General features: G+C 40.2%; 1 protein-coding gene across 1 annotated transcript in view; it reads left to right on the top strand.

Annotated features, from left to right (window-relative positions):
• sdk1b (sidekick cell adhesion molecule 1b) overlaps window positions 1-22,657 on the top strand; it is a 276,164-nt gene that overhangs the window by 130,836 nt on the left and 122,671 nt on the right. The window contains exon 5 of the mRNA XM_088419820.1: window positions 2,361-2,494. Coding sequence (XP_088275946.1) covers window positions 2,361-2,494 — 134 coding nt within the window. The remainder of the gene's footprint in view (window positions 1-2,360; window positions 2,495-22,657) is intronic.

Genomic DNA, 22,657 nt, shown 5'->3' with positions numbered 1-22,657 from the left:
CCCATACCCATGTTTGTTAAAAATTGTATTTAGCAAGTATGCTTGTCTGTGAATCAGTTTTAGACTCATTCAGATGTACTTTTTAGCAAATTCCTAGCGTCTTTAGTGTGTCGTTTGGTTGAAGAAATGGGAGACGGTCGTATATTATCAACAACATTTATGAACACAGCGTTTTTGCTTCAGGAATGTCACTCTCCGTTGAAGTATACTGTATCACTGACAGAACAAAACAGAATTAACCATTGCGTTTCAACCCAAAAATGGCTCATAAAAAAATCTGCTGAAACTTAATTTGAGCCTGATAGGGTAAAACACCAAAATGTTCAACCAAATTTCATTTAAACAAAACTCTACTGGCTCAGTGCTGGCATGTTTTAACAAGCTAACCGCAGCTAGCATCAACGCTAATGTGGCAATGAAGGTGCCTAAATTCTGATTAACTGTACACTTTCCTTTCACACTTTCCTCTGCATTAGTTGATTTATCATGTATCTAAGTTCCACTTATTTTGTTCCCGCTAAATCATGGATGATGTCTGAATGTTCTAGTCCTCGAATCTGTGCAAAATGTGACTCTTTGCAGCTGTATACCTCGACTCATCGTCCACGCTCTATCATACATTTTTTAGCTTTTATTTATTTATTTCTTGCTGAAAACGTGGACGACTATAAAATTCTCAGAACGGATATTTCGCAGAATGGCCTGCTAAGACAAGTTCCAGCTAAGACTGCGCTTTTAGACGAAACGCTCCCTCTTAACCGTACCCTCTTGCTACTAAAGAAGCGCAGCGGAGAGTGTTTTTGACATATCGTTCGGCCACTTGCCTCACTACTTCTTGGCGCGGGAGCTGTAATAACAGCGGCCCTAACAGATACGCTACAGCTCGGTAGAGTGCCGTCAGGAGATCTGTCGAGATCACCGCACGCTTTCTGCCGCCTATCTAGTGTCCTTCACAAGGTGCTGGGGATTGTCACGGACTCTTCACACCCTCTTCTGGAACGCTTTAATCCGTTGCTAACGAAAGAACCAAATCCTCGATTTATAGACGCCGTGGCCCACTGATAGCTTAATTACATTTTAATTGTTTTCTTAATGAGCTTCCGGTGCTTCAGTTGCACGCGCTATGCTATCGATTCATGCTGGCAAAGGTTGAATAAATCGTATGGAACTTACAGTACCAATCAAAAGTTTGGAAACAAACTCTATTTCAGCGTGTCTTCATTGTTTAAAATTTCCTCGGCTCGATTAGACCTTTACATCAAAGGCCTTCCGCATCAAAGGGAAAGCATTGAAAGAAGACACAATGGAGCTGAAATTTCACCCAGATGGGGGCAACTTGTCTGAATTAAGTATGGCACAGCAATTTATTTATCACACTACCAGGAGTGTGCCATTGTTTTCATTAAAATACTGTAAGAATGATGTGTAGGAAAATGATCCCAAAGTATTTTTGGATATACGCGGTAGGCTATTTTTAAAGTCTTAGATAAGAATTTCTTAGTCTGGCCATTAAAAGGTTATTGAGCTTGAAAGCATGTAAATATAAAGTTGTCTTCAAAGTTTTGATTGGTACTGTATATTGACCCGTGAAAAGGTCTCCCAAACAGTCAGTTTTTGCATTCACAATGTCACTAACCCTTGCCAACAATGCATACAGATGTTCTGTTTTCTTCTTCAAAAAAGATTGTCTATAGTCTCTATTTTCACTTTGCGCATTGCATATCTTATCCCATTTGATGCGTTATTCATGTGGCCTAAAATCCTGAGTGCGTCTCTCAGGGTCGTACTTATCAGAAGACAGTATACAGTAGATGGAATAAATAAGGCAGTCATCATGTTTTAATATGCTTTCTTCTGCCTTTTCTAATATTGATCTTGTCCTACAGCAAGAGCTCATATTTACCCCGAAAATATCGGGTTTTTCAGCCCTAAACATACAAGTAACTTCATTAAAAGCATGAGTTTGGCTTTCGGACTAGCAAGCGCCCCTTCCCAGAACAACATGCTTCCAGATGAAAAATGTCCAACTGCTCTGTGGCACAACATGCTCCAAAATCATTTTGGAAGAAGCTCCTCTGAAAATGAAGTCTGCTGTGATTATTATTATTATTTTTTTTTGCGTGTAGTATTGATTGGAGCTAGTTTGTGGGGAGAAATAATGTTAAATAAGCTGGAGGACAAACAGACACTTCAAATGAAAAAGGCTGGCTCAATCCTCATTCCTATCTGATTCAATCGTTGCTTTGCGAGTTCTGAACGGGCCAAATTCTCTTCTCTCCAGAGTCAAGTTTGAACAATGCACCTGCCTGGATTTTGTTTTTGTGTTGTTTTCTAAAAGCCTCTACGCGTGTCCCTCGCAGCGCCATCTCCTTGGATAATCAGCTGGTCGTCCTGGCAACTACCGCCGCCGATGCGGGACGATACCACGTGGAGGCCGTCAACGAGATGACGGGCGATAACGTGACCAGTCCCGCTGTCTATTTGAGCATCTCGGGTAAGAAAAGAAGAATATATTTGTTTGTTGACAATTTGAAATATTCAAGGTTTTGTTCAGTGCTGTGTTTGTGTCTCATTTGTACAGCGGAGGTCAAGAGATTAGCTTTTTTTTGGTTGAAAACATTCGAAGAAGACGTATTGGGTTCTTTGTAAATTCGAAACTGCGCATAGTACCATCTCAGTTCCAGATACAAAACTAGTCAAATGTTTGAAGCAAATTTGCATTCAAATGGTCGCAAACACAGTAAGAAGCCAAGACATTCAAATGATTAATTCTAATGCACAGCTGTAAATTAAATGTCATTCAAGTTCAGAAAGCACCATTCACATCATAAAACTGACAGAGAAAATACCAAATATACACAAAGTTAGTGATGTGGACAACTGAAGCTTCATGAAGCATCGGGCAATTGTTTTCCTTCTCTAAGTGGTATTTTTAATTTAAAAATAAGCACTCGTGTGTTGGAAAATGTATTAAATTTCAACCAAAAGTGGCATCTTGAAAAGTAAAAAAATATCACGTTTTTCATTGAGCTTCATAAACACATTCTGTTACCGTTATTTTCATGTACAAAATAATTCCAGTATTAATACCTATTCACGATTTATGTCTTCAGTATTGTTCTGCAACAATAGGTTTCCAAGGTGTCCAACCCTCATTGAAAATTCCAATTCTAAGCTAATGTGTTAGCTTTTAACATAAATAAGATTTATATAAATCAAACTATTTGGCTGCACAATAAGATTTGTACAGATTTTGTACACACAAGACTCATTGTATGACACACTACATTTTTAAGAAAATCAAAAGCTTTTATTTGCGCCTTATTTTACGGAAAATATGCTACTTATTTTTAACTTTCATGGACGTAATCATGTGGTTCAGCTGACTGGTGCGCAACTTGTATTTTGCATAAATCTACAAAGCAGCTTTCCTGGTCATACTAGTTATTATACTATTAATTTTTAGCATGCATCCTTTCATTTTATGCTAGTGCTTGTCTTCATGAAGTTACAACTGCGGTTCGTCCAAATTGATTTGGGGCAAAAGGCAGAATACAGCTTTGACGGATCATTTTAGACTTTCATGAACTTAATATGCATGTTTTTAGAATGCGGGAGGAAGCCAAGGCAGAATTTTCGAACCGCGAGGTGAAATGTTAACGACGAGCAGCCGGAGGCCCCTTGTAAGTTTCGATTCTCTCCTGACGATTTTGTTTCAACTCGGCTTGGTATGACTTTTGGGGCGAGGCTCCGCCGTACTTGCGGGATGAAATCGGCCTCGCAGGATCCGCCAACTTTTCCCGGGATTATTTTATCATCCCGCTTTCCCCTAACATCCCTCTTTATCTCCGCGGGAGTGAGATGATGGACTACATCGTCGGGCAAGTCCTTCAGATGAGACGTTGGAGAGAGGCGGCTCGTGCTCCGTCCCTAGTGGCTGTATAGACTTTTAATTAGATTTTCTTTTACGGGGTTGTATCCTTTGGCATCTTTTGTCACTTATACGCACTGGCACACACGCACGGCACCTTGTTACGGCTGTCAGCGGGAAGTGTTCCCTTGGGTGCTTTCGAAGGATTGGTAAGAGGGGCGTAGTTAGACTTTACCGATAAGACTCGGGTCGTAAAGTGTCTGTTTGCTTTTTTTGTGTGTTTGTCTCTTTTTATCAGCTTGTGTTTTCCCACAGTAAACGTTCCTCTTGGAAATATACTTTGCTATAAAACAAGCTGCGGTTGTTCTTGACATCGAGAGAGGAAAAAAGAGTTAAGGAAGAATATGGGGAACGGGACCCCCGTCAGTCTTCACTCCGGAAATGTAATGAGGAATAAAATTGGACGCAGGGACATATGTGCTAATAGCATTCGGTTCAATAAATTTGCGGCAGTGTTCAACTTCCTGTGAGAAATGATATTTCAACCAGCCAATTTGTTACATGACAGGTAGCAGGATATAAAGTCACTTTATGAATTATTTACAGTAGAGTTGGATTTCAGGTATGCTGAGTAAAGTGGCTGTTTCTCTAAGATGGACTGGAGGGCTTTTTTATGACAACGTACCTTTTGGTCCAAATTCCTAATTCCTAAAGTCAGAACGCACGGTTTCTCATGAATGCACGGTAGCACGGTAGCAAAGTCATAAATACTATAAACAGTTGTGAGAAAATTACTTCTGGCCCATGAATATTAAGCAGTCAAATGAAAAAAAAACCCAATGAGTATAACTATAATTGAGCATGCCTTCATTTACTGTGTAACAACATTTTCCTATGCTGTTGTTTACATCCAAATGGTATGTCTACAGTATACCCATGCATGTATGTTTATATATGTGTGTATGTATATATATATATATATATATATATATATATATATATATATATATATATATATATATATATATATATTTATGTGTATGTGTGTGTGTGTGTGTGTGTATACATGCTGTACATCTCCTATATCTAAGTATATTGTGCCTTGTACAGTAGAGCAGAAGGAGCATGTTTAGTAGGTAGTTTGTCCGTCCGTCTATCTATCTATCTATCTATCTATCTATCTATCTATCTATCTATCTATCTATCTATCTATCTATCTATCTATCTATCTATCTATCTATCTATCTATCTATCTATCTATCTATCTATCTATCTATCTATCTAGCTAGCTAGCTAGCTAGCTAGCTAGCTACATACATACCTACCTACCTAAACCCACCCATTTTCTTTTCCGCTTTAAGCCCTCAAATGTGAACGTACCCTGATTTCCCGCCAACAAGGTTTAAGATGAATTGATTATACGAGCCGTAGTTGTGTTTAGCCGTGATAGCTAGCCAATTACGGCTCATGCGCCCCAACTTAACGCTTAGCTTGCCCCAGTAGTTCCTAACTAGTGGGGAAAGCATGTATGGAGCTTGAAGCCAGTTTCATACGGAGTTGAATGTGTCATTAACAAGCGTCGTCACGATTGCTCAGTAGTCCAAACCTATACGATCACTTATACCAAATGAATGGGACCGCACAGCTACTCCAGACGTTGAGGCATATCTAGAGCAGGGAAACAATGGAGCATACTGGAGCACCAATGCAGAAAAGGAATTTATTTGTCAAGTATTCTGAGTTGATAGGCCGAAAAACACATTCTGATTCTTGCCATGATGTGATTTCTTGACACATTTCACACATGACAAATGATTGAGCTTCCACTGTTTCCCCCCCACCTTCTCTCCTCTGTTAAACAGCCAGCACAGTCAGAAGAAGCATTTTCAGAGCTGTCTGTCAAACGCCCTAAAAAAAAAAAAAAATCCATAAATGTGCCTGAATAAATTAGACACCTATTTTCTACTCTCCATTTTCTTACTTCGATTCAAACTTTGCACTCGGTGAAGAACAACAGAAGGAAAGTGAAATTATCAGAGGCAAACATAAAAAGGAAGTAATGAAGTTAGTCATTGGCACAGAGTGAGAATATCAAATCCGAGCTGTTGCCGAGGAGTTTCGAATAATTTACACATGAGGAAACAGTCACAGGTGAAAAGAAAGAGTCTGCTTGTCACAATCACGTGACGTCGTGATGGACAGTCCAAATCATTTGCCTAATCTGCGGAGCCTGTTAGATGGCGGCGGACGAGCGGCCACATGACCTGCCCACTTGACAGATCCATTATCTCCATGCGCCCGCCCGCTTTTCCTGAGTGCCTTGGAGACGGGCGAAGATAAAAAAGCCTTCGCTGTCACCATGCTGGAGATGGAAAAGGCACAATTGATGGCGGCACGGCAACGCGGTGAGAGGTCACACTATAATCACCGAGAGTACAGCGCCGCTCTAAAATAAACAGCTCCAGCTTTTTTAATGCCCAAGACAATATATACCGCTCTTAAACCGAGACCGTGTTTACAAAAAATGACACCCTCCTGTTCAAAAGCCAGATTTTGGAAACGAGGCAAGGAGAAATCATTTGAAAACATTTTGATCCGTTCATAATATCCTTCTGCTTGCCCAAGGTCCTAATTTCTGCTGAAGAATAACCAACATAAGCATGAAGCTTTCCCCAACTTGCTTTACAGTAGGCATGGTGTTCTTTTAGGCCTGCGTTAGTGCCAAACAAACCTTTTAAAATGGTTTCATTGGATCATAAAATGTGTTGGATTAGAGTATCTAGTCCAGGTAGGGTCATTTCTTAGAACGTGCTCTGTTGAGTTCAAACTAGGGGTGCCCTGAAGCAAATTTTCACATTTCTGATAGGATACAAGCATGCTGTCAAGGCATCTTTGTACTGGACATTCTGCCATAATGCCAAAACATGTCAGGTAAAATCACTTCGAAATGTTAAGATTTTCACGTTTTTATTTTGGGATTTTTCAAGTTTTTAAGACTTATTGTCTGATAAAGAGGAAAACAACAGGAGATTTGGACAGGAGACTTCCTGCCTAATATGACACAGTGTTATTTTTAGCACCGGGCATCTAGTGCAACCTGTTGAGCCTGCAAGGGGGCTCCTCCCACCTGCGGTCCCTTATGAAGGTTTCTTATTTTCCCCAGATGTTTTTTTTGTTTTTTTTTTAAGTTTTTACATCCCCGTCTGTGAGCTTTGTTTAGGAATGCTTTTGCGTATTTATGATGTTTTGGATGACTTATTTTTCACCTGTGAAGCTCTTTGAGACAACGGTGATTCAGGGCTATAGAAATAAACTTGACTTGAATTGACAGATATTGCTGTAGAGTACTGTCTGATCCTGATATTACTCCAATATGATATCAGCAGGAATGATCCATGATTTCTTTCATTTTGTTCAGACTTGATCAAGTGATATTATGCAAACAAAAAACATTTGTCAGTAACATCAGTAAAGAAAATATGAACTCCTTGTAAATGATGTTTGATGTAGACTGAGATAATGCAGCACTGTTTTTTTTTTTTTTGGGGGGGGGATTATAAACAGTTCAAAATCGCAGTAAGTGTAAGCACAAAATATTTGGGCTTCTGGCAGGAAGCGAAATTTTAGGGAAAGACCCCCAAAAAAATCACATTTTGATGGGAAACATTTTACATGCTGTGTGCTGACTTCCTTTTAACATGTTTCATGCGACTTTTAAATGATTCGAACTGTTTTTATTTTGTATTTTTACTTGCCCTCTCAAAAGCATTTATACACGTACGCATTAATGGTGAAAAGAGTTTTGAACTGAGTTGTTTTGTTTTTTGACAAAATTTGGCCTTTGGACAGGAGTGTTCAGACTTTATGTGTATATGCATTGTAAATACAGTGCAGAATAAAACAAACAAACAAACAAACAAAAAACAGTTGGCCTTGACCTGGACTCTATGAAGCATTTGGATAACAGGCACCACATTTAAAATGGCAGTACAATCAACCCCTACCATTTTTCCAATATAAGAAACGTAATAGAAATAGAAGATAGTGAACTTCTTCTTTGGTGTAAAATTGGATGGATGCAAGTTTCTGGAAGGTTAATTTCCAGCCTGTTTCCTTGCCCCCAACATGTGGATTTGAAAGTACTGGTGTCTTCGGGCCCGCTCCACTAGACTCCTGAGTTTTACCCATGGCGCTGTCAGGAAACAGAACCGTGTTTCTATTTCATCTTTGCACAGTGGGTCATAACAGAGAAAAATGTTTTTCCCATCGCCTCTATGCCGTCTGGAATCTTCAATTTGGTACCCGGTGGCTACATGGTTCCCACTGACTGCTCCTCAGGGATGGATTAGATGCAAATTTTGTTGTAACCTCTTGTACAAGTTCTGTTTAGCAGTTTTGCCAAAATCAGTTTGCAGTTGGGCTCTCGCTATTGAATCTTTTTTTTAAATCAATGATCCGATTGATTATTCCACTAATTATTGAATACACCCCTTTGACTTTTTCAAATCATCTACTAAGGTTGAACGTGAATTCAAGTGAATGTATATAACTACTGCCCCTTACTAGTTGAAATTTTAACATCTAAAACCGAGCCTAGTAATTAAAATTTTAACATCTAAAAACAAGCCACTGTAGATTGCTTGTATTGACTTCTTATATTCACGGATAATACAGCCCTTGTGCTTTTGAGGACGTTCTTAACTTTATATTAGGAGGCTCTATCCACTACCATAGTCTCTTGTTGAAAGCCCACCGACAAAATAAGAATCAGTAGCATCAAGCACTAGGTGGTGCACCATGACAAATAATGGAGCCATACTGCAAGACAACTCAAAAACTGCAAGACAACTCAAAAAATGGATTTGGATGTTCTGAAGTCGAATAACCCGGCTTGGTCGACATTTTTCCCCATTCCTAGTTGTCAGTCAGACATCTATGGACAAACCAAAGGGCGCCAACCTAACGGTTGGCTGAGAAGAATCTCCCGTTCATACGTGACCCTCATCAGGACAAAATGGATGGTGAATGTGTATGCCTATGCCATGATAGGGAACCACTTCCAGTTACCTACAGGCTTTTTATTTTCCTGTAAATGATAAGAGATGAGGCTCTGTAGTCCAATTAATTAAAGTCCACACATACATCCTATCATCTTTTTGATGCCCATGCACAGCAACACACCTCAAGCTTGTCAATCAAAGTCTCGGCGGCGTAGCCTTCATGTCGGCGCGCTTTTTTCCCCTCACTTCAGCACGGCGGACGTCTTTGTAGATTTCTGCTGCAGACCATTAGAGCAAAATATCCCCATAGAGAGAACCGCGCACGGGCACATGAAAGACACACAAACACAGCGAAGACACCGGCCCCGAGGCGCTCGCCATGTCTCGGACACCATCAAAGACAAAATGAGCGTTTAGGAGAGTAAAGAAAATAGGAGAAGGCGAAAACCAGTAAGCATGGGTACACGTTGAAAAAGAAGCCCCGATGTGGTTCTGGTGCAAAGTTGAAGAGGTGAAGGAAGTAGCCGAACTGTGGAAAGAAGAATGTGGATCAAATGTGGCGATAAGGACGCGGAAGAAAGAGAAGTGCGTGGAACAGCCCGCCAATACACGCTGATACAATTACTACAGCGCTTCAAATGCTATCTCAGCTTTAGCTTCAATAATTGATCAGCTGCCTCCATCTTTCTATAACCAAGGCGCTAATGTCACGCTTGTTAACGATTGCTGAACAGCAAAAAATAAGATATACGCATTCAGAACAAAGACCAGTAGCAGCTCCTCAAATTCAATCTTCAACCTAAATCTGCTGGGTGAAAATAATCGAGGCTAGGGTGAAAATAACAAATTTAAACCGATAAACATCACAATATACAGTAGACGTAATTAGCGTTAGTATTAAGCTAGCGGGCAAAAAAACCAAAGTAGTTGTCTTAAATCACCTGATGTTTCCTTTGACAGTAAGCTTCAGCTGTGAGTGGCATAAAGCCAGCCACAAGCCCAAGAATTTTGCACTATTTGCTATTATCGTGAATAGAAAAGAATAGAATGTGTTTCAAATACTTTGATTGAATACAATCCTCGAGGTATTATTATTATTTAATTTTTTTGCCTTGTTGTTTGTCAGGAAAAAAATCAATACGGTGACACTTCAAAATAAACCTTACCTTCTCAAATGGATATGAATGCCTTGGTGCACTTTTATTTTGAAATCGATTCCAGCAGCGTGTCATGGCTGAACTCAAGACCAATCGTAATTCGGCGAAAGCTCGGCTCTGTATTGATGCGACGACAATCAAGATTCCTGACTTTTAAAGATTGTCGCACACTTTCACTAAGCTGAAAACAAATAATGCCAACACTGCAAAGTTGTAAAAGAGAAAATCATTTCCAACGCTTGAATCGGTCCTACTTTTGACTGCTTTACGGTGGAGAGAAACAAAAAGGTCTACTTGGTCTAAAAGGTCTACTAAAAGGTATACTTGTTAGGCATTTTTTTCCTTTTTTTTCCCTCTTCTTGAGCAACGCTACTGAATGTCAACGCTATCCGCGGAGCATTTAAGGAGCTAAAGTAGAGCTGATTGACTGCAAGCCTCCATCAGAGGATGATAAAATAACCCTATGTTCCCCCGTAACAATCATCGCAGTACATGCTAGGGAGCATGTGAGAGTTTGATTATGTCACAGCTGTGATTGGAAGAAAGTCCGTCAGGGTTTGATTACACCCGCGGTCAGACAACCAAACCCTCACTTCCATCACCTTCTTCTATGTTCTCCTTTTTTCGACCTATGTCTTGTTCAATCATGAAAGTCTGGTGTTTGACATCGGTATAACCCGCCCAAATAGTGATCCGTTTTTCCAAAAAAGAATCTCTAAACTCTTACACGAGAAAGAGGAGAAAATCTTTACAGTCATCACGCCTGCACAAGTACAAAGCAACAAAATTCAGTTATTCAAGCTCAAATGGTCCAAGAGCCATACATAAACAATAACACACAATACAGAACAGCAAAGCCTGTTGGAATGCAGCAGTTCACCAAGATCTTAGAGGAAAAAAAAAAAACAACAGGAGATTGGAGGAAGAAAAATGAGTCTTCTGTCATTTCCCTAGCAAGGGCTATAGCATAAGCCTGAAAAAAAAAATCACATGTGAATAGAAAGGAAAAATCACCACAAAATCTTGAAGCATACATGTAAGTGGAGAAGAAGGGAGGACGTTGGGGTGGGGGGGTGAGGGGGGGCGGGGGGCAAACCATACTTACTAACCGCCAGATACAGGCGCATCTGCAGCAGGTCACATGTAGCCCAGTGGAAGTTTACTGTCAAACTAAACACAAAACTAGAAGAATGAAAGCTGTGTATTTTAAACATTCTGAGGCTAGCCTTTTGTCAGCTAGCACAATGCTAATTCCGTGGACCAAATTACAATTTTAACAGTCTACTATAGTATGCGATGCGGTACAATAGCTGCTAATCAAGGTTTCTTTGAATTTTCATAAAAGCCTTTGAGGGCACTTGATAACAATTGTGAAACATTGTATGCATGCAATTGTGCACGTGTGTTGGTGTGTGCGCGCTGTCGATCTTTGCTGTTATGTTTGTGTGCCGGTGTGCCATTTGTTTCGGTCCCTAGTCCCCCCCTCGACCAGATGTTTCCGTTCCGCATCACTGAATCTTAAATGAGACCCTGCCGCTGCTCTTTCTGTGTGTGTGTGTTTGTGTGTGTATTTACTCCAGGTCCCATCCCAGTTGTTGTGCGGCACATCTAATTGGAGGTATTTTACTGTCCCTGAACAGTGGATGATTGCTGTGGCGTGTGGAGTGTAATGCCACGTCGTGGGCATGTCTGAACTTGCGCTCATAATGTATGTCATACATCCGCGGTTACAGTGACGTGACACCAATGTCAGCTGTTTTTAGAACTACAACCTGCTAGCCAATTTCGAGCTTTCTCACGATTTATTTATTGGGGGGAGGGAAAGACGTATGGCCACACCTGCTCTGCGCCTCTTGACTTGGGCTACTTCAGAGTGGAAGAGAGTCCAACCCCTCTGGACTCTGAATCAGAATCTAAGCTGTGTGTACAGATTTATTAAACGCATTAGCTAATATTATTTGGGGTTAGGAACAATGGAAGGAGAAAATTTGGTGTTTTTTGTTTAGTTAATTGTCCAAAGAGAAACAATGCGACGAAAACCCAAGGTCAAAGTCTGGTTTGAAGTCCATAGCTCCAGAAAACCCCATTTTGAGAAAAACGTAAAACTTCCGCAATGTAATATTCTGTTTTATTCTGTATTTTACCAGTAATATTATAAAAAAAAAAAATCACATGAAAAATGACATGGCACATCATCACTGTCTTCGACATCACTTCTTGGTTTTTCATCCTTTTGTCACTCCCCTGTAAAATTTGCATTTTCATAGTGATCCCCACCTATTGGCCCAGACCCAAATATAGAAGGTGAATTTCTGTGTCAAATATATGATTTTTAATCAAGAAAACTTTTAATAGCCAAACAAAAGGCTGAAGAATGTCCTCAATAAGTCGGTTTTTGTTGTAAAACTGAAAAAGGTGTATGACCTTAAAAAGTATTACTTGAACAAAATAAACAACAGACAAAAACATGAAAAGAATATGCTGTACTTCAGCCCCCCATTGAAGATTGCTGGATAACAATCATTGCAAGATATTTCCCCCAATTTTTCAAAGGGTGACCCACCCCAAGACAAAGCAAGCCTCACATTTGACGCTTGAGCAGCTCCCTACCCACCCTGATAAGAGCACATGTGAGCACTGAACAGTGACATTGAATTCCGCTCAAATGACTTTTAATTAATTACTCGCACAAACTATTGTAACCGTGTAACACAAGCAGCTCCTCGTTATTGTGTTTATTTTTCAACAAGATGATGAAGGTAAATCGTGCTTCCATTTTTGACTTTTGGTTTTGTTCTATTTGGTAGGGCTGCAACTACAATAGAATAAACTAACCATAAAATCTGGAAAATGTCGATACAGTAGTTTTCCGTGTTAAAAAGCAAAGGTTTTATATTGATACGACACATATCAATAATCTGTAATAGAGCATGACAGAAATCGGATATGTGGTGAGAGGCATGAAATTTTGAACATTTGAGCATTTTGAAACGGAAAAAATGTACTGTATCTAAACGATTCAACGTTTTTCAAATAATTAATAATGCTTCAATCAGAAATTAATTCATTTGATTGACAATTACTTGTTGATTAATCCAAAACGCATTAAAAGATTTTTTTTTAAATGTTTTATAGGGGTTTTTTTAAGGCCACGACAAACAGTCCTTATTCGATTAAGCAATTGGCTCCAGAGGCGTCTGAAGATTCTGAAGGGTTGGTCAGGCAAAGCAAACTCATCCTATTATTGAAGACACGTTGACTCAGTTTGTGTTCTTTGTTTCGGTCTCAGTTATTGCTAAGTCTGACAGGTCCCATTGGAAAAATAAACCTTTTGAGAGATCTTTATGGGTATGTACATGCAAATGTTCAGTAACTGATAAAACACTCTGAATGTTGTTATTCTACATTTTCATTATGACTAAGTGTTTCTGATGAGGGCACCCAAGGCACTTCAGAGGGATACTGACCCTTGCGGGTCTACTTCAATGTGTCATAGACTTCGATAGACAAACCTTTTCTCGTCACAGCTCTGGAGAGGCAATTTAGAAGAAACTGCATGAACAGGGCCACCTTTTTCTTTCAAACCTTTTATTAAAGATGCCCTTCTTTACTCCAGCAGAGCCTCGCTCGGTTTATACTTATTACCGCACCGCTCTACTCGGCTAATGACTCTGTACATCTATTAATTCCCGCCACAAGAGTTTGCGTCTGAAATGATTCTATTGACTACTGCAGCTGCAGAGGGATCAGACCGGTCTCCGTTCACCCCCCCCCCCCTGCTCTCATTTTGCCATCTTTGTCTCTCGCCGTGCTTCTATAATTAAAATCCCGGCGCCCAGACAAAGAGATGGAGTGACGGACAGGAGAGTGAGTCGTGCACTATGTTGGTTTGACAAGCAATATGCTCATAGTGTGACTCTTTGTGTGTACTCCCATCCTCCCACTGCCTGATTCCGTGTATGTTTTCCATCTTAGGACCGATATCCATGTGTATTGTTTTGACAGACACGTAGGCGCACACCCACTCACGCGGGCCAACACTCAAGAATCATTTGAAGGAAAATGGCTGTAATTAGAGAGTGGGAGACCAAGCAACTAAACAAACAAGAGAAAGCCAGATGCTACCTGTAACAAGTGTTTTGCGCGAGCTGCGCTGCTCACAGGCCAGAGAGCAAAACGAGCTGCGAAAGTCTGACTCAACTCGCCGTTCGCCGCAGTCGCATCAAGGGCGGCGCGCTGCTCTCGCAACAGGAAACGAGCATTTCTGCGTTATTCGTACGCGCCGACGTGTCTCGTGGCAATATGCAAACGAAGCAGATGGATCAATGTCCTCGGTTGAATCAGCCGAGAGAGCGTTAAGAATTGCCGAGGGGGCTTGCCGGGCGGAATAATGCGCCGTTATTGTGAGGGATGCCAGCCGGAAAAAAAAAAGCTGATGTGCCATCCACGCTGACTAATTTACGGCTTTTACGTGCGGATATTATCTGGCGTCGCTTGAAGGAGATGGAATGTGCGAGCGCACATGAAAGCCACTCAGGGATGCTGGATGAGGTGTCAAGTGCTCCGATAAGTCGTTCCTTGTTTTAATGATGCCTACAGCCCCGTCGCTGTCCTTGCCGCCACCCCTGCAACCTGAAACACTTTCTGTATACTGTATTTGTATGTATGCAAATGAGTGTTGTGGATAGCAGCTGGAGACAGCGCATACACATGGCCAGATGTTTTACAGTCGGTACGCTGTTACTCCGAAGAGCGTTTGTAGAAACGACATTGAGGTGGTTGGGACAAAATCATCCCGGACGTATCGGGAAGTACAGCATTCTTTCGTTATATCGCGGTTCACTTACTGCGGTCATGCTACATTGCAGGTTTGACAAGAGATATACATGCTACAGTTTGTAGCGATCAAGTTTGTAGATGCTAGCAACATTTTAGCATAGCCTCACTTTACCCCTCGACTCAGATCTCCGCAGAAAGAATTCCCCTCGGCTCATGAACTTGCATGGCTACATTGCTAGCATGACGTGTTCATAATGGGCTATTGCCAAAAAACAATTGTTACCAGTCTGTTGTGGCTATTCTTTATTGTAGTTTTGTTCTTGTCACGAAGTACCTATTGAATCATATGTTCAAATACCGTATTGTTCACTCTGTACGGCACATTGTATTATTAGGCGCGGTCTCGATTATGGAGGCTATTTCTATAATTAATTCATACATAGGGCGCGCCACATTAAAAGGCACATGCGCAAACATACTGTCGCGACAAAAAAAAAGGGTATGGTATACATGATATTCTCAGAATGGTTCATCGCTCCTGGAATATATACTACACATAACATGTAATGTTCAGTTATGACTTGTTTATTGGTGCGTAGGTGCTTTAAGTATGACATAATGTTCTCTGATTGGTTTATCGGTGCTAGCATGTATTCCTTTTCTTATGTCCCTGGGGCAGACAACGCGCACCAGATTGAAGAGCGCACTGTTGAGTTTTGATCAAATTAAAGGATTTCATTCGCGCCTTAATGTAATGCAAAATTACTGCGCGTGACAATTTATGATGGTAAAAGAATGTGGCACGGGTGAAACAAAAATATTTCGAGTTCTGGATTGGAAGGACTGTGACATGATGAAATGCTAAGAATAGAAATCAAATTCATCGAAGCAAAGTGGAAAGAAAGATATGCGGTGAAGGAAACTTCCATTTTGATTCAAATGGAAAATGAAAGATATAGATTCCAATACATATCTTCGCATGCTGCTTAGTGGAGGTCATAGTACTACGACTCATAAAAAATAAGCAGCCAGACAGGATTACAACGCGCGTCCCCACTCGTGTATCACCGTGTTCTGCTTGTAAAGTTAGCGTTTTCATAAACACTTTTCAACTATCCAGAATACAAATGAAATATTATTTTGCATGTAAATTTACCATCCTGTCTCCGCGCGCCGCTACTTCCTCTCGTGTGCACTGCGTAACAGGTTAGATGAGAGTTTCGGGCCGGTCGGCAGGTGCTCATTTGTCGCAACAGAAAAAGGCAGGCAGACGCGCTGGTGAATGATGAGGCTGCGTGTTCAAGCAAGTGTGACGCTGTACAGGAAGAAAGGAAACCTAAAGAAAGAGTGGCGCACGAGATAATGAGCTGCTGAGGAAGGGGAAATAGTCCACGCAGAGTTCAGGCGGGATAGGAAAGAAGAAGGATGTGCGGCTATTGATTGCTTAACTCAGCATAATTTTGTGTACATACTGTCTAGTGTCTATATATATATATATATATATATATATATATATATATATATATATTTATATATATATATATATTTATATATATATATATATATATATTTATATATATATATATATATATATATATATATATTTATATATATATATATATATAGAGAGAGAGAGAGAGAGAGAGAGAGAGAGAGAGAGAGAGAGGGAGGGAGGGAGGGAGGGAGGGAGGGAGGGAGAGAGAGAGAGAGAGAGAGAGAGAGAGAGAGTGAGTGAGTGAGTGAGTGAGTGAGTGAGTGAGTGAGTGAGTGAGTGAGATTCATGCCGTTCTAAGGAAAATGTGGATAGGAGGTTATAAAATATGAAATGATATTGTGACATTTCTTGCATGATGAAAATAATTTCCAAGCTAATCTGAATGAGGTTTGAGAAATGGAATGGGAACGATGTGAAACTGTTCATGTGTGCAAACACGTGGATTTGTGGGAAAATGTTTGTGTTGAGTTGGCGTGAATTTTTGGAGTATATAAGTAAGATTAGTGTAAGTTGGTCTAGAAATTTGGGACATTTAAACACATCACAGAAGTGCTAATAACATTTTGCTCTGAATTGAACATTATTATTGTTCTTAAAATAAAGTTAAATTGTGTAGCATATGATACATGTGAATACTGGAAGCATTCGCAATAATGTTAATAATAATATTCACTCAGGGAAATATTTTTCTAATGTCCAACCCAGCCAGCTAAACAAAGCTTTTAGTTTTTGCCAAGCACATATTAGCACCACGTTGCCTCATTAGCATCAAGTTGTTAAAGTGAATGGGCACAACTCGTCATATGCACTCTAATGTACTGTCATATTTGACACCTATTTACTAATGCATCAATGACCGCCATGAAATCACTTTCTGTCTACAGTGAACCAGCACAGTTTTACAAATTCACATTTTTTGACTCAGATCTTGACATTATTCTCTTCTCCATCTTTGAGACCATTTTTTTTTAATTGCATCTTAGCCTGCTTTATAGGAAAATTGTTGTACACAAGTTGATATTTCAGGGGCGGAGCCAAGTATAACCTGCGATGTAATTGGAACTGTATATTTTCTGGGAAAATATATTTGGGATTATAGCTACATGAAATATATATATATACTATAAACTGCTTCCTACTGATATAGGACAGACATTGGCAACATTTAATGGTCAGAGCCAGGAAATAAAAAACATCGGGTGCCTCAAAAGTGAGGATAGGAAAGTACGAGAAGAAAAATGGCAAGCAGGTGCAAAAAGTGTGACTGCTTTGAGGACGAAAATGGTGAGAAGAAAGAGGAAGAGTGCGGAATGAATATTGAAAGGGGATTCTGAAAACAGGAATAGATCAACAGGGCCTTTAATCCAAATATAGTCTGCGTTGCTTACCCCTGTCACTCTTTGTCTGTGCGCCGGCGTCAAAAAACCCACGCCACACCTCACGCAACAAAAGCGGCTGGCGTGCGCCTTTTGCATGGCCGCGGCATGATCCGCAGACAGATGACGGCCATTACCAGACTGCCCGAGCCAGGCGGAACAGCTGCAGCCTGATCACACTGATCTATTGCCGCTCTAATGAATCTGTTATGGCCAGACCCGAACAATCAATCTCCGAGCCACTTAATCAATTAGGCCATTAATCAGACGCGGACCCCAACTGTTCCTGCCGGGGAGCCCGGGCGGGATGAGCGATCGCGTTACATATAAACGCGGACAAAAAGACACACAAACACGTGCGCTTAACTTGTGAGTCAGCGAGTGTGCAAAGTGCCTGGAAGGGAGTTTGCGTCAGGCGGAACAAATTGAAATACTTTGCCGGCTACTCGCTTAGCGAGACGGCCCCGCCGTCGAGAGGTCACGGCTTCCCGTCTCAGCCCATAGTTGGCCAAACAACTATTTAATGACATGAATAATTACCGTAACAAATCACGAAAGAAATAGACTTTTAAGCCTTGCCCGCACTCTTTGCAAACTATACGCGTTGCATTTTTTTCCCTCGTTTTGTAAATGATTTTAAAGGCGGAATATTTCAAGTTATTTATTTTTTTCCTTCAACCATTCAAATTGTTCAGTGGCATCAGTTCTATCCAAATATTTGTAGGTTATATTTATGTTGTCGTGACGTGAGGATGACACTTGAATAACTGGTCTCTACCGCCACCTACTGTCTTGAGGTGAAACAAAGAATTTTCTATTTGCTGACATAGATTGACCGCCGCTTAATGGAATGTTGCGAAAATTGCAGGAAAATCAATGGAATAAATCCTATTAAAATTCATTTCAAAAATTGTAATTATAAAGGTTTTATGAGATCCAAAATTTGGACAGTAATTAGTTTTTGTATACAAAATCTTGCACGTCCAGCTACAATCACATAGAAATCAGAATTGTTGCAATATAAAATTTTACATGTTTTAATCATCTGCTGGAGATTTGATTTGATTCTTTTATGATATCATAAAAAAAATCAAAAGAATTTCCATAATTTGGAACATAATATCACAAGGGTTAAAGAAAACTATGTAAGGAAAACAACAAATGGTAACCCCAACGTTTTCTTTACAAAAATTCGTCCTAACACAAAATTGGGATTACTGTAAATGTTGGACTGTAAGCCACTAATTTTTCTCCAGCTTTGAATTCTCGGTTTATAGCTCAGTGCGTCTTATATGCAGTTTTATCTTTCTATTCACCAGGGTCAACCTGATTTGATTTCTTGAACACATAACCACAATACAAATGTCAAAAAATACAATTAAAAAATACTTTTAAAGAAGATTTAAAAAAAAAAAAAAACAGGACAAAATGGCCGAATGAGGTGGACAAATCCAGTTGGATTATGCTAATTCCGTCAGCGCAATACTAATTAAATATAGAAAAAAATAATATTGTTTTCAGTTGAGAATAAGTTAGAAAATGGCCGCCCCTGAGATGGCTAAAAACGAGTGGATTTTTCTGCTTATTTCATAGTCCACAAACCAAATATGAATTAGAATAGCATGTTTAGACGATTTTATTTTAAATATTGATTTTTTTCACTTGACTTTTGATTGAAGTGCTACCCTTAAGAAGTGCTGTTTATAGTTTGCTTCTGCTTTGATTTCTCTGCATTTTTCGACATCTGTTTTCTGACTTAAATACTTATGTTTACGCCGCAAATATTTGCTCATTTCCCGCCGTAACTCCAGTAACTGTTTTCATATTATTTAATGGCTCATTTGCCCTTATTTTTTTTGTGATACTGATGAACAAATATCCCAGATTTTTCAAGAGACAAACAGGATAGTCTTCACTTCAAGAACCGCTTAATTGAGTGACGTTTTCGTAGGATGCAAAAAAGTCCCGCACTGACACTGACAACATAAATGCCGCTAATTACGCTTTGCTAAAGTTTCTTTTACTTAGTGAAACACTGCCAGTGTTACGCTATGGTAATTAGCGTCGCGTTTGAGTGACAGCGCGTGCGCACGTACACGTGCCATTAAACGCACACGCTTCCATGTTTCTGAGAATTCTTAGCAGATGTGTTCAATGGAGGCTAATTATGTACCCTGATAGTTGGACTAATAACTGCGAGGGGATGAGGAAGGAAAATAAACAGTATAAGCAATCAGACTTTTATTCAAATGTGCAAATTGTCTGATTTCTTATTATAACGGTGGAATACCGTTAGCGTGTGTGCAAATATTACAATTACCGAGTCAATATTACATTTTATTCCGCGTTTTGGCGCTCATCTGAAATACGCATTGGAAGCCAAATGACTTCGATTTCGAATATTATAGCGTATAATGTTTTACTGTGGTGACTTCTTTCCCGCAAATGGGTCGCGAGTGAGTTAGCGCCGACCCGAGACATTGACGTTGGCCCCTCGGTGGGATAGGGAATAAGGTATGTAGTTCCTAGACTGAAAGGCTACGTGTCAATATTTGGATTATAAACAGCATTCCCTGCTTGCTGCTATTTCTGTCTCTCCCTTATATTACATCATCGGCATTCATTTTTCATTTCCCATCTACATATTTATTCATTCCTAATACATTAATAATACATGAACTTAGGCATAGTTTACCATTTTTTCCTCGTTTGGGCAGAGGCACCAGGCGGAAAAAGGGGACTCTTGTTGTTATTAATTTGGGGAAGAAATTTCGTTTACAGCTGTTTTGGTCATGGTGTTAATAAAAAAATAATAATAAATCCAACACGAGTTTCAGTCAGTGAAATCTGATGGGCATGACGACACACAGAAAGGTCCGATGATTTTCAAATGATTTTCAAATGAAATTTTGAAAGCAATATTGAAAGAAATGGCATGACGAAAAGAGAGAAAAATATGCAATGATGTGGCTTGACCGGTGAAGAATGCGTAATGTGTAGGTGGATAAGGTAAAATAATGTGAAAGGAATTTTTATGACACAGAAGATTATTGATTTCAATTTTGCAGCATGTATTGCTTGAAAATGCATGGACGTGCGTTTCAACAAACTATAAATCAGAGGCCTCCTTTTTCTTCGCCATCATTATCAGCGGAAATACCGTATTATCCAGACTATAAGGCGCACCCTCAATTAATGACATATTTGAAAACCTTTCCCATAGATAAGGCGCACTGGATTATAAGGCGCACCCTCAATTAATGGCATATTTTAAAACCCTTTCCATATATAAGGCGCACCGGATTATAAGGCGCACTGTGGCGGACACTAGGACCATGTCTCTCACCCAGTAGGCATGTCGCTATGATCCTTTGATGCTTTGAACCTGTTGGCTTTGTCTTTGCTGTTTTGGACTTTGTTGTATCAGTTTTGTGATGGCATGCGAAGAGTAAAGAGCACCACTAGCACAGCAACGTGTGGTTTCTTCGCCTCGCCACAGCACCCTCAATTAATGGCATATTTTAAAACTTTTTCCATATATAAGGCGCACCGGATTATAAAGCGCACCCTCAATTAATGACATCTTTTAAAACTTTTTCAATCACAATATAGTAATACTCAAAGTAATAACAATAATAACTCAAATAATAACTCTAAACTCTCAATAGCGTAATAACTCAAAGTCAATTTGAGCAACGTTGTTCAACTGTAAACACACAAAAGAAACAGGTAAAGCTTACTCTATCACTTCATTCCCCATCTACCAATCCCAATGTCAATATTGATCCATATATAAGGCACACCTGATTATAAGGCGCACCTCAGCATTTTTAAAAAAAATAAGGCTTTTAGGTGCGCCTTATGGTGCGGAAAATACGGTAATTAAACCGTGTCGCCAGAAGCGCCTTCGAATTTGTGTTTTAGTCAGAGCCCGCCACAAGGACCCGACGCAGCGCCAAGCCCGTGTCGGCCTCCGCTGATCCGCCGCATGGCAGCCAGCCGTGTCCGAACGGACGCTGCCAGAGAAAATGGAGGGCGTACGCAAAGAGTCATGAACACTAAGCCGGAATATCTGGCCTCCCTTTAGGGGACACTTGAAATTCAATATCCTCTCACATGCCAACACATTTACTTGTGCCGAGGGTCCGCTGTGCTCACTTACTCGCGGACAAGAATGAGGCGATAAAGAGCGCCCGGGACATAAAGACAAAGGAGGCGAGACAATGAAGGAGCGTGATGTATGCCCGGGATTATCTCGCCGCTTTCTAGAGGGGGAAATAAGGAGGAAAGCACCTGATTAGATGAGGACGGATGCTCGGCGTCCTCCGTCTGCTGTTTGGCCGCAAGCTGGAGGCTCCAGAGCAACGCCGCGCGTTCACAGAAGTTGCCTGGCCAGAAGTTGCTAAATGAAGGGAAAAGTTGTTTACGATATTAGGGAAAGCCGCCTTTTTCCGCGTCAAATTTTCACAAGTTTGGAAAACGAGAGAGGTTTTCAAATGGTCTCGAAGAAGTCAAGAAATTGAAGCCTCTTGATCATGCGAAGCTGGGAGGTGAAAGGTCATAAAGAGGTCATAAAGCACAGGTGTCAAAGTTCAGTCCTTGAGGTCCGGTATCCTGCATGTGTCTGATGGCTTTCTCTCAAACACACCCGATTCAAATGCTAAGGGTAATTTTCAAGCTCCTGCTGAGCTAGCTAATAAGCTAATCGTTTGAATCAGGTTTTTTGGGGAGAGGAAACAGGAAAACATACAGGAGTCATAAGTCTATGTCATAATAGATCTTACACATCGTAAAGCTGGCTAAAAAAAATCCTCAGGATGTGTTGACTGGAGATTCTAAATTATGAGAAGCCATTATTATTTCATTAGGAACCTGCACATCCCTCAGTTATTTTCAATGATGTAGTAACATTGAACATTTATTTGTTTTTTTTTTTTAAGAATCTAAATTGTTTGAATGTGAGTTGGAGTGAGTTGATA

This window comes from Hippichthys cyanospilos, chromosome 7 (assembly GCF_059441005.1).
Source record: "Hippichthys cyanospilos isolate Australia breed blue-spotted pipefish chromosome 7, RoL_Hcya_1.0, whole genome shotgun sequence".
Lineage (NCBI taxonomy): Eukaryota > Metazoa > Chordata > Actinopteri > Syngnathiformes > Syngnathidae > Hippichthys > Hippichthys cyanospilos.
This window is presented reverse-complemented; position numbering and strand designations above follow the sequence as displayed.